This window comes from Rhinolophus sinicus, linkage group LG05 (genome assembly GCF_036562045.2).
Source record: "Rhinolophus sinicus isolate RSC01 linkage group LG05, ASM3656204v1, whole genome shotgun sequence".
Taxonomy (NCBI): Eukaryota; Metazoa; Chordata; class Mammalia; order Chiroptera; family Rhinolophidae; genus Rhinolophus; species Rhinolophus sinicus.
In genome coordinates this window covers 97,958,486-97,971,787 of record NC_133755.1, presented here as the reverse complement: position 1 = coordinate 97,971,787, position 13,302 = coordinate 97,958,486, and the positions used below count along the sequence as shown (strand labels likewise).

Genomic DNA, 13,302 nt, shown 5'->3' with positions numbered 1-13,302 from the left:
ATTTGCAGCAATAGCCTGGGCAGAGGTCCTCTGCTGGTAGGAACTCTTAACACCACTTTGATATTGGGATGAAGATTATCAGTAAAAGAAGGATGACCAGGAGCGATAGTGACAACAAGCAAAATCTTGAAGGGAATGTTATTCTCCATTTTGCTGGCATAGCAATTCAGAAGGGCATCTTGGAAGAGGAGCTGGATTGTCCATGATTTCGTATTGCTCCTATAATGCACTGGCAGTGCATGCATACTGATATGCTTGAAGGCCCTGGAGTTCTCACTGTGCCAGATCACATAGGGTTTCAATTTGTAGCCTGCAACATCGCCCCCACGCAAGACTGTTATCCTGCCCTTAAAAACCTTGAAACTTGGCATTGACTTGGCTTCATTATGGATGAAATTCCTTTCAGGCATCTGTTTCCAGGATAGGGAGGTTTCATCCATATTGAATATTTACTCTTGCAAGTAATTTTCCTCCATAATCCGTTATCTAGACTATCCAAAAATTCTTCAGCTGCCTTCACATTAGCACTTGGAGACACACCACTCACTTTCACATTATATAATGAATAACAATTTTTCAATTATTTAAACCACTCAAAGGTAACAGTAGATTCACATCATAGTCAGAACAAGCTTTTTCTTTTAGCATCATAAACAAACTTTTTGCTTTGGCCATGATTGTCATGGGGCTAAGAGGGATACACTTGTGTGTCTGGTCTTCAATCCAGGTCATTAGTAGTTTTTCCATGTCTAATATAGGCACTTCTCAAATTTTTGTTAGTCTTGTTACCTTTGAGCCTATTCTTCAAGATCATAACTATGGTGGAATGGGACATACCTGACTAGTGAGGTTAAAGACAAAGAGAGAATGTTAAAAGTAGCAAGAAAAAAAAAGTTAGTTACCTACAAGGGAGCTCCCATAAGACTGTCATCTGATTTCTCAAAAGAAAATTTGAAGGCCGGAAGGGATTGGCATGAAATATTGAAAGTGATGAAAAGCAAGGACGTATAGTCAAGATTACTCTACCCAGCAAAGCTATCATCATTTAGAATCAAAGGACAGGTAAAGAGCTTTCCAGACAAGAAAAAGCTAAAGAAGTTCATCACCCCCAAAACCAGTGTTCCAAGGAATGTCAAGAGACTTCAGACAAAAAACAACAAACAAAAACAAAAAAAAAACACAAGGATAAAAAATATAAATAATAAAATGGCCACAACTACATATCTATCAATAATTACTTTCAATGTAAATGGATTAAATGCTCCAAAGATAGGGTAGCTGAATGGATAAGAAAACAAGACTCTTAGATATGCAGCCTACAAGAGACTCACTTCAGATCGAAAGACACACACAGATTGAAAGGGATAGGAAAAGATATTTCATAAAAATGAAAACAACAACAACAAAAAGCTAAGGCAGCAATACTTATATCATACAAAGTAGATTTTAAAACAAAAGCTATTATAACAAGAGACAAAGAAGGACCCAGAATACCACTTCTGGGTATTTATCCAAAGAAACCCAAAATGCTGCTTCGAGGGGACATATGCATCCATATGTTCACTGCAGCACTGTTTATAATGGCCAAGAGGTGGAGGCAGCCTGAGTGTCCATTGATGAACAGATAAAGAAGAGGTGGTACATATATACAATGGAATATTGCCTGGCATTGTAAAGGAATGGATTCTTGCCATCTGCGGCAGCATGGATGGACCTGGAGGGTATTGTGGTGAGTCGAGTATGTCAGACAGAGAAAGAGAGATGCAATGTGATTTTGCTTATATATGGAATATAAAGAACAAAATACACAAACAAAACAGAAACAAATTCATAGATACAGAGAACATTTTGATGGTTGCCAGATAAGAGGGGGGTTAGGAGGTGGGTGAAAGGGGAAGAGGTTAAGAAGTACAAATTGGTTTTTACACAGTAGTCATGGGGGTGTAGGGTATAGCATAAGGAATGTAGTCAATAATATTGTAATAACTATGTATAGTGTCAGATGGGTACTAGATTTATCAGGGTGATAGATGGGAGGAGGTTGGGGGGACAGGGTGGAAAAGGTGAAGGAATTAAGTAGTACAAATTGGTAGTGACAAAATAGTCATGGGGATATAAAGTAAATCATAGGCAATATAGTCAATAACATGGTTAATAACTACGTATAGTGCCAGGTGAGTACTAGACTAGTCAGAGGGATCACTTCTTAAATCGTGTGAATGTCTAACCACTATGCTGTATACCTGAAATTAATATAAATATTGAATGTCAACTGTAATTGAAAAATCAAAAAAGGGGGGGAGGTGAAAGGGAATAAGAGGTTCAAATTTCCAGATATAAAACAAGTAAATCATAGGGATGTAATGTACACCATAGAGAATATAGTCAATAATATTTTGATAGCATGGTACATTGTCAGATTGCTGGACTTATTAATATTATGGTGATCACTTCTTTAGGTATATAAATGTTGAATACCAACTCAGTAATTCCATACTTCCATTCAGGTCTCTCTTTTGAAAACAAAGAGCCCATTATTTTATACACTCAGTGTTTTATACACCAGTGGCATCATTTTATACACACAGTGGCAACATAAAGATGAGCCACAGGTATCAACACCGTACTTTATACATGGACAACAGACAAAGAGGTTGTGTGAGTTATTCCTGACCCGAAGAGGGATAACCAACATGGGTGCTTTCAGTCTATACTGTGCTGCCTTAATACTTCAGATACTTCTTGAATTTGTTGTGTAATGTGTAATTTTTAAAACATGCAATTGTCATTTGAAATGCCAAAATATGTGGCTGAGCCACTCTGAAGGCTCAAGTTGGTCAGTTTCCTATTTGGGTGCATTAAAAGTCCACTCAGATCAGAGTGCACTTTTGTGGCACTCAGAACTGAATTTTGTTGTTCAGTGTGATTCTAAGGAAAGCTATGCTGCAATGAAAGAAAGACAGCTTCCAACATCTTTAATCAATCAGTGTTGGCTTTGCTATCAACCAGTTTTTAAGTAAAAGGGTTTGATAAATAGGCAAGAAACAATGAAATGCCCTAGGGGTCTAGAATGTTAAAAAGTGTCTTTTTAAAATCAAAATGGAAAAAAATATTATAAAAGTAATACAAGACTTGGTATAAAAAGATAAATTAAAATCACACAGAGTATAGAAATAAAGGTCCCTGTCATCCCCACTTCCCTCCCACCTCCCCATTCCCACATACTAAACCAACCACTTAATAGTGTGGGGTGGGTATTATTCCAGGTCTTTTCCTCACTTACGTATAAACAGATACTGTATGTAGTAATTTACAAAAATAGCACCATATCATGCATACATATTCACTTTTAAATGTTATGGTCATTTTTCCATGTTAATATGCATAGCCTTACTTCCTCTTTTTTTAACCATTCTCATAGTCTTCTCATTATATGGATGGATACACCATAATTTATTCTGCCAATGTTCTTATACTTTATTGTAAATAATGCTACAATACACAACCTTATACATATCTTTTTGTAGTCCCCAAACCAGATTTTCTGGTCAAGAAATATGTAATATTTTATTTTGAAAAAATTAAAATGATGACAAACTGCCCTTCAAAAAGGCTTTTCCTATTGGCTCTCCTATTAACAGTATATGAAAATGTCCATTTCTTCACACCAGGGCAAACATCATATACTGTGAGTCTTTTTAAATCAAATAGATCCAAAACCTCATTAGTTTAATTTCTATTTCTTTATCAATTTAAGTTGAGGGTCTTTTCATATGTTCATTAGCCATTTGTATTTCTTATTTTGTGAACTGCTGTATTTCATATGCTTTGTCCATTTTCTAATTGGGTACTTACATGAGTCTTTTATTTCATTTTTCTTAAATGTTTACATGAGAAGATCAATTCTCTCACTACACTCAGAACTAGTGTCTCATTACCTGTTTTACAGGAGGTGGTTCCTTCTTGCTCACATCAATACATGGTAAATCGGAGATTCCAAACTTTTCTTTGTAATACTGTCGAGTAAATGGGTCACAATCGTAAATGAAGAACGTTCTCCCGAGGATAGTGAGTGGTTTCCCAACAATGAAGTCTTTGGCAGTATACCATTCCAACACCTCTTGATCAGAGATTTCCAGCACACACCGAGGGAAGTTCTCTAACGTAAGATAGCAGGGGAAGAGGAAAGAAAAAAGAGTGAGGATGGGAAGAAAGACTGACACAACAGCCGGGCATTCTTGAGAACCTGAGGGAGTGCAGTCTTTAGCTCTGGTCAGAGGTCAGAGCCTCCTCTGCATTCCCAGAAGAACACAGGCTGTGTTCCCATCTGCTGACAGGACACATAAATAATACCCCAGATGGTTTTTGTAAAGTCTCTCTCCCATATTCAGCTCCAACAATCACCCCAGGTCACTAACCTTAGCAGAATTAATGCTCAGAAGAAATCATCACTGGAGGAAGGAATCAATGTCCTTTTATAAAGACAGAGTATTAGCTCTAGGAGGAGCCCAAGTTATTTAGCTCAACTTCCCACCCATTTAATCATTCACCCAACAAACTGTTAGTGACCACATACATCATCTACTAGGTACACTGAGATGACAACAATTAACAATATAGATAAAATTCCTGACTTGATGGAAAAAATGTTCTGTTTGGGGTGACAGATATTAACAATTACATGAATAGTGGTTTCATTTCATTTGTGATCACTGCTATTAGGACAGTGTGACCTAGTTCTGTGACAAGAGGCAGGGACAGTCAGTGAAATGATTACAATAATCTGTACATCTGGGGAATCAACAGATTTCCAAATGTAGACTCAACCTTGCATTTTTTAGAATAAATCCGATTTTGTCACACTGCTTAAGAACTAAGAGTTGATTTGTTTAAGATTGATTCCCTGCAGCCTGGCCTGAATGGAAACCATAAGATAGTCAGTTCTGATAACGTGCCACATTGTATAGTTTTAACTACAAAGCTTGGCCACAGATTTCAGGGCACATGAGTAACAAGCTGTTATTCTCCTGATAATTGCTAAGACAGAAAAATAGGGAAGGAGGCTAAGGTTCTGCTATATCAGCCAGAAAGGCTTGAACTCTAGCTTTTGCTCATGCTAAAAGTAGGGCTGGCATTTTCCCAATCATGCATCTTAAAAGCCCCTCCTTCAGTTAATATCCAAATTTATAAAGAACTCATGCAACTCAATACCAAAAAAAGCTAACAATCCAATTTAAAAATGGGCAGGGGCCTAAATAGACATTTCTTCAGAGAGGACATACAAGTGGCCACCAGACATAAGAAAAGATGCTTACTGTCACTGAGCATCAGAGAAATGCAAATAAAAACCACAATGAGTTATCACCTCACACCTGTCAGAATGGCCATCATCAATAAACCAATATACAACCAGTGTTGGCTAGAATGTGGAAAAAAGGAACCCTTGTGCGCTGTTGGTGGCATTGCAGATTGGTGCAGCCACTATGGAAAACAGTATGGAGGTTCCTCAAAAAATTAAAAATAGAACTACTTTATGAGCCAACAATTCCACTTCTGGGTATTTATCTGAAGAAATCCAAAACACTAATTCAAAAAAATATATACACCCCTATGTTCATTGTAGCATTTACAATAGCCAAGATATGGAAGCAACCTAAGTGGCCATCAACAGACGTCTGGGTAAAGATGAGATAGGAGGTACATCTATACAATGGAATATTACTTGGCCATAAAAAAGAATGAAATCTTACCATTTGCGACCACATGGATGGACACAGAAGGTACTATGCTAAGTGAAATAAGTCAAACAGAGAAAGATAAATACTATATGATTTCACTTATATGTGGAATCTAAAGAACAAAATAAATGAACAAACAAATCAGAAACAGACTCATAGATACAGAGAACAAACTGATGATTGCTGGATGGGATGGGAGTTGGGGGGCTGGGTGGAAAAGGTGAAGGGATTAAGAAGTACAAATTGGTAGTTATGAAATAGTCAAGGGGATATAAAGTACAGCATAGGGAATATAGTCAATACTGTAATAACTATGGATGGTGCCAGGTGAGTACCAGACTAATGGGAGAGATCACTTCGTAAATTATGTAAATGTCTAAACATTATGCTGTACACCTGAAACTAATATAAAATAATATTGTCAACTGTAATTGAAAATAAATTTAAAAAATAAAATTTGAAAAAAAGGGCCCTCCTTCTCCCAGTGTCTAGTGCCTAACTCTACTAGATCCCTTTGAGTCACCCCAGGAAATGATAGGCAATGGGGGACACAGCTCGTGACTCCATGAGTTTCCCTAAGTAAACAATGTTTTAGGAGATCTGGGGTGTGTGTGTGTGTTTGTGTGTGTGTGTGTGTGTGTGTGTGTGTGTGTCCAGCCATTTGTCTTTGCTCAACAAACAATTACCTTTTTCATATACTGTTAGATTTCACTTACTGTTATTTTGTTTAGGTTTTTTGCATATATGTTAATGAGTGAGACTAGTTCTTTTTTCTCATAGTGTCTTTGGTTTTATCAGTCTTTTTTAATGAATGTATTAAGCTCTTTTTCTTTTCTATGAAAGAATTTGTGTTAAGCTTGGAATCATATGTTTTTTTTAAATATTTGGCAAATCTGTGAAATTATCTGGACCTGGTGTTTCCTTTGTGGGAAAATTTTTAACAGATTCTATTTGTTTAATGTTAAAGACATTTGATTTTTATTTCTTCTTGAACAAGTTAAATTTTTGTAAAAATTTCCTCATTTCACCTAAGTTTTCAAATATATTGACATAAGAATGTTGGTATTATTCTATTATTTTTTGTTTAATCCCTGTTTCATTTTAAAGTATGCTTCCTCTTTTATTTTTGATATTACGTATATGTGCCTTCTTTCTTTTCTCCCTTGATAAATTTTGCCATTGGTTTGTCATTTTATTAGTCCTTTCAAAGAAACAACTTTTGATTTGACAAATCTGTTACTTCTGTTTTCAATTCCATTGTTTTCAGGCTCTTTATTATTTCCTCTCTTTTAATTTCTTTAGATTTTTTTCTGTCATTCCTTTTCTAATTTTTTAAGAAGAATGCCTAGTGTATTTTTTGTCTTTTTTCTTAAATAAGCATTTAAGGCTATACTTCTTCTTCCAAGTACACGTCATGTTAGATGTATCTAAAAGTTCTGAGGGAATTTTTGCTATCATTCAATTCTAAGTATTTTCTGATAGTATTTTTTTTTACTCATGGAATATTTAGAAATGTGATTTTCAATTTCCAAATACATGAGTTCTTTTGTTATATTTCTAAAACTGAATTCTAATTTAACTGTTTTGAAACCAGAAAATATGGTATAAGAAGCCCAGTCTTTAAAATTTTTTAAGACTGATCAGTTTTGATGTGTTCTATTTGCTCTTGAAAAAAAAAGGGAATTCTTCAGGTGTTGATATATTCATTAAATCAATATTGATAATTATATTGTTCATATATAGGAACACACACACACACACACACACACACACACACACACACATATATATATATATATATATTTATTGACTTGCTTTTTTGATCGAACAGTATTAAATGTTTTAATGACTCACCATTTTGATGGATTTGTTCATTCTCTGCATAATAGTGCTAAAAATTTTTGTTTTATATGTATATGCTTCAAAACCATGTTATTAACTACAAACAAGTTTAGAATTACTACATTTTCCTAGTAAATACAATTCTTGAGATACGTAATGATCCTCTTTATTTCTAGCAATGGTTTTTGCCCTAATGTCTATTTGTATTATAATAATATAGCCTTATCAGTTTATTTTGCTGTTTGCTTGTGCACTTTTTAACCTTCCTATGTCCCTATATCTTAAGTATGTTCTTAAAAAATAATTTTTCCAGGGCGGCTGGATGGCTCAGTTGGTTAGAGTGCGAGCTTTGAACAACAGGGTTGCTGGTTCAATTCCCACATGGGCCAGTGAGCTGCACCCTCCACAACTAGATAGAAGACAACTAGATTGAAGACAACGAGCTGCCACTGAGCTGCCGGTGGGGCAGCCAAATGGCTCAGTTAGAGCGCCAGCTCTTAACAACAAGGTTGCCAGTTCAATTCCCACATGGGATGGTGGGCTGCGCCCCCTGCAACTAGATTGAAAACAACGACTGGACTTGAAGCTGAGCTGTGCCCTGCACAACTAGATTGAAGGACGATGACTTGACTTGGAGCTGATGGGCCCTGGAAAAACACACTGTTTCCCAATATTCCCCTATAAAAATTTTTTAAAAATTGCTTTTCCAAAATGTATTGTTTTTAACAAACAAACAAGCTCATAGACACAGACAATAGTATGGTGGTTACCAGAGGGGAAAAAGGGTGGGGGGGAAATGAAGAGGGAAAAGGTGGTCAAATATATGGTGACAGAAGGAGACTAGACTTTGACTGGTGAGCATCCAATGCAATATACAGAATATGTATTATAGAATCGTATGCCTAAAACTTATATAATGTTATTAACCAATGTTACCCCAATAAATTCAATTTAAAAAATTTGTTTTTTAATCCTATCACCCCTCCTCTGACATTATTATATTTTAATTCTACCTTGATATTTTTTAACCCCCACAAATTCAACATTGTTACTTTAGTTTGTAAGTCAATGTTTATTTAGATTTATCCATACTTTGCCATTTTCTTTATTTATCACTTCTTATAGCGCAGATCTTATTTCTGGAATTATTTCCTTCTACCAGAAGTAGTTCCCTCAAGAATTTTCCTAGTAAGGGTCCAGGTATTAAATTCTATTTTTGCTTAGAACCTTGAAGATATTAAACTGTCTTCTGGTAACTACTGTTGTTACTGATATGTCAGCTGTCATTCTAACTCCCACTCTGTTTGCTTTAGTTGCTTTTGTGATCTTTTTGAATTCAGTGTTCAGTTGACTATGACATATCTAGGTAAGGATTTATATTTTTACAACTCTGAGGTGCAATTGACTAAAATAAGCTGCCCATATTTAGCGTGTACAATTTTCATATTGTTTGACGTATGTATTTCAGGAAAAGGCAAGATCAAAAAATGGAAGCCAGCCTAAAGGATAATTAACAGACTTTCAGAACCTAGTGCCTTAGGGTTCAACAGCTGAGTGGTAGAAGGCCAAATACTCTTCTTCTGACATTACTCACCACAATTACCTTCAACACAGAAAGAACTTGCAGAATTTTTAGAATTGTAAGTTTTAAATATTTTAACTCCATCCATCATAAAAATATAATTATTTATTTATTTTAAATACTTAAAAGAAGGCCTTGGCAGAGAGAAGTTTTGAAAGATACTCCCATAATTTCCTAGTACTGTCCAACACAAGCTCTCTGACTAGCCACTGTCTTGGACATCCCCAAACACAGCATACTTGTTCGTAATTCCCAACCCTTGCTCTTATTCTTCTCTCTAAAATGCTCATTCCCTTTGTTCTCTGCCATGTTAAATCTGGGTCCAATCCCAGCTCTCCCACAGAGACTTCTTTAGTCATTCTAGCTCACGTCTCTTCCTCTGAGCTCTGTCTACGTGACATGACTAGTTGAATAATAGGATAATCTGGTACACTTGCATTATTGTTTAGCAGGTTTGTGTATTTATATAACTTGTCTCCCTAGTCACTAGATATGACTTAAGGACAGGGATTCCAGGTCTGAAAGTTAACATTTTCACTTTATCCTCCACAGCACTTAGAACATGAAATAGTTCCCATAGCGTATTTAACTCTTGTTTAATTAAATTTAGTAAAAATCATCCATTGGATAAACGCATCTGAGAGTCAGTTAAATGCCACCTTTTTAATACCACAGTTTAGTTAAAGGAATTATTTAGCTGATGGGAGTTAGCCTTTTCTGTCCTGCTACTGCATAACTAACAATAACTTTCACAAAAAGATACGAGTATGTTTCCTACCTCTTAAAAGGACCCTACATATGCCTCTCCATATGACTGATGAAACTTTCATTAAAATTTGGGACGTTATAGAAGAGGATGATTACATATTGAAAATTTTAGACATAGACCACATTGATAAGGAAGAGACAAACATGGAATCTGAGATTTCAAGGAATTCAGTTTTAGTGACACCTTTTCCATGCTACCTTGAATTGAATACATTCCCATTCTCTCTCTTAATCTACTGTAAATCTAATGTATGTTAGCTGCAGAGAGCAGACATTTCAGGCTTATTTGAGCAATATGAAAGGCCAAAGTCAGTACATTAGTCCGAATGTCACAGAACTCTAAGAGAAGGCAGGAGGCCAAGTATAAGAATATAGTAGGCAGCTACCAACTGTGTTAAACTAGGGCAGAGATCCAGTTGTTGCTATCTGAAAATACATAGCAATTATTCTCATTTTTTAAAAAAAAGGGGGATTTTAAATGTTAACTTTTAACTTAAAAATGATGACAATTTTTAATCCCTTTTATTCTGTTCCCCCATCTCATGCTCTACTTCACATACAATTATTCTTACGCGCAGCTTTTTGATTATGTGTGTGTTGTATATACTATTTGGTGCATATTTTAGTTTATGTAAATGTTACTGCATTATACATCTCATTTTCTTTTTTTTCTACATGTAACTATGTTTTTAAGATGCATCCATATTCTTTCTTGTATATTTTGTTTATTGCTTCTAAGTACTATATATTTATCAAGATATACCTTCACCATACTTTGTTTATCCACTCTCCAAATGACAGAAATCTCCAACTCCTTGCCCCCAAATAACACTGCATTTTTTAAAACACTGTGCAGGCCAAGAAATACATGTGGGTAAGTTGAATTTAGCCTTCACACTGCCACTTTGTTTATAACCTCTCATCTCAACTTGTTTATAACCTCTAACACAAACCTCTTGCTCAAATACCTGGAATTTCTTATCTCCTAGCTCCAAAAAAAATAGAATAAAAGGAAAAAAGTTAAAAACAAAAAGTTTTGCAGAGTTCTGTCAGCCATCCAAGCATGAGCGATGTCATTACATGCAACCAACATGACATTTTTGTAAGAGAAAATTCTTAAACTATGAAATCAATACCTAAAGCAAGCCTACTCATCCCAGAGAAATATTGATGGATGGCAGGTATCAGCTGCACTTTGTTGCATTCTCACTCTCTAATTCACTAGGTTATTTTACACCAGCAAAGAAAAACCCAGTGTTGACACAATGGAGCTCCACCTCTATGAGTCGCAGACATGCCTTTTCCAATCTTAAATTATCCCACATAGAGACTTCCTGTTTAGGAAGTAACTGAGATGAGAAGCAAAGTCGAGAAAGCACGTACAGAAGTGGTAAGTTATATCTTTGAATGAAAACAAGCTTGTTTTAGAAAGGCACTAAAAATCTGATATTAAGTTGCTTTGGTTCAGAAGCCTTGCTCTTCCACACTTTAATGAATTTCCCACTGCTGTTTTGGTTTTGTTTACTTGACGTGGGTATCAGTCATCTCCACCAGACCATTTCAGAGGCAAGCCTGGACGAAGGGCAAGGAAAGGAGGGAAGGTATGGGAAAGCCATTTTTTGAGTAACTATGAGAACAAGATCCTGCAAAGTGTAACGGGGAATGACAACACTGATTAAGTAACTCCCTTGAGATCTAAAAAAGGTCCCAATTATCAAAAGATAAACCAAATCAAACATACTTGCATTCTCCACCAAAACCTTGGGCATGCGTTGACGGTTCATCATGAGTGGGAAGGGATCTCGCCCATCATTCCGTTCATGGACCTCTCGAATGTCTACTGTATCATCCATAAGATAGTAATGAATGATGTATTTCCGACATTCACCAAACAAGCTGTCTGTATCATCCCAGATTGCATAGAATCGAAGAACCTTTGAGAAACCCAATGTAGTGACTTCAATAAGAGTTTTACAAGTGGAGTGTTTAACTTAGCCACTTTGGCATTTATATATTGGATAATAATGAAAAGATTAGCTAGAAAGACTATAAAGCAATCTCCGTTGATAAAAAAAAATCACCAAAGATACAAAACATCTGAAATTATACACCAGATGTCAACAGCTGGAAAATATTAAATCATAGGCTTATAAGTTTGTACTGAGAAAGAAGAATTCACTTTGATCCAAAATATTAGTCAGTGAAAGAAAAGATGAATTAAAAGAGCAATGGATCCTTTATACAGTGGTTTATATGAATTAGTAAAGGTATTCTATATTGAATAGCTTATATATGTGTATAATTAGTATGGGAATAATTTTCATTTATTAATCAGTCTTTTTTTAGTTCCATCAACACACATCTTCTAGTAACAGTACAACAACACAATCTTTAAATACAAAATAATAACAGAAATATGATTGATATAAAGAATGTCCTTAAAAGAGTATGATAATGCTAGGTAAAATTTTCTGAACTAAAAGGAATTACATGTCTCAGAGGAAAAAAACAGCAAAGAAGCACTGAAGGTGATCTCTCTGTTTTCTTTTTCCCTTTAGTAAACAAAAGAGAAGACTGAAATCTCCTTCCAAACACCAGTCCACAAGGCAGAGGATAGGAAGGCTAGAACAGAGTTGGAAAATACCCAGAACATTCTGTACTCACACATTAACATAAAATTGAACAAGGAAGCATCTGCAGTGGGATTTCTGTGAAATTATTTTTTAACATTAGAAACCTACATATATGCAATAACTTTGAAATTTCCCAATAAGTCATTTAAGGTGTCCCAAAGGATTCTATGAGATTAATTCACACTAGGGAAAGAAGCAGTCAGTTGGGGATGTAAAGTGGGAAGCAGGTGTAGCTCAGGAGATGCTTTAAGATATACAAAGTTTGGTGGAACTCACAACACTTAATTTCACAACTTTCTTTGGATCTCTAATACAAAATTTAGGCATTCCTATACATTGAACTGTAGATGAAACTAGAAAAATAGCACTATCCAAATGGTTACATTATACATGCAGTGTTTCAAAACACACATCTACCAAAATACCTTGCTAATAAACATTGCCACATTTGGAAACCAGTAAACCTACCAAGGTGCCTAAGCCACTTACTTGTTTGTCAAAGGTGAGAAACTGCTTGAGTTGATCGAAGTCCGATGGGGTGACATACTTACGAAGAGGCTGTTTCCGGAGTTCAGTATAAGGATCCAGTACCATCTTCTCAGGTGGATTTAATTCAATTCCTTGACTTTCCAAAAATACCTAAATAGTTCAAAATTAATAATTATCATCTTTCTTGAAGCTTTGTAAAGTAAGTATTAACTGAGGGAGTAAAAATAAGTGTAACAATTTCTACGCCACT

General features: G+C 35.5%; 1 protein-coding gene across 1 annotated transcript in view; it reads right to left on the bottom strand.

Annotated features, from left to right (window-relative positions):
• The window catches only part of EFHC1 (EF-hand domain containing 1), a 60,271-nt gene that overhangs the window by 23,141 nt on the left and 23,828 nt on the right, over positions 1 to 13,302 (bottom strand). Inside the window, exons 4-6 of the mRNA XM_019734752.2 lie at positions 13,053 to 13,202; positions 11,672 to 11,864; positions 3,939 to 4,159 (exon numbers count right to left, since the gene is read on the bottom strand). Coding sequence (XP_019590311.2) covers positions 3,939 to 4,159; positions 11,672 to 11,864; positions 13,053 to 13,202 — 564 coding nt within the window. The remainder of the gene's footprint in view (positions 1 to 3,938; positions 4,160 to 11,671; positions 11,865 to 13,052; positions 13,203 to 13,302) is intronic.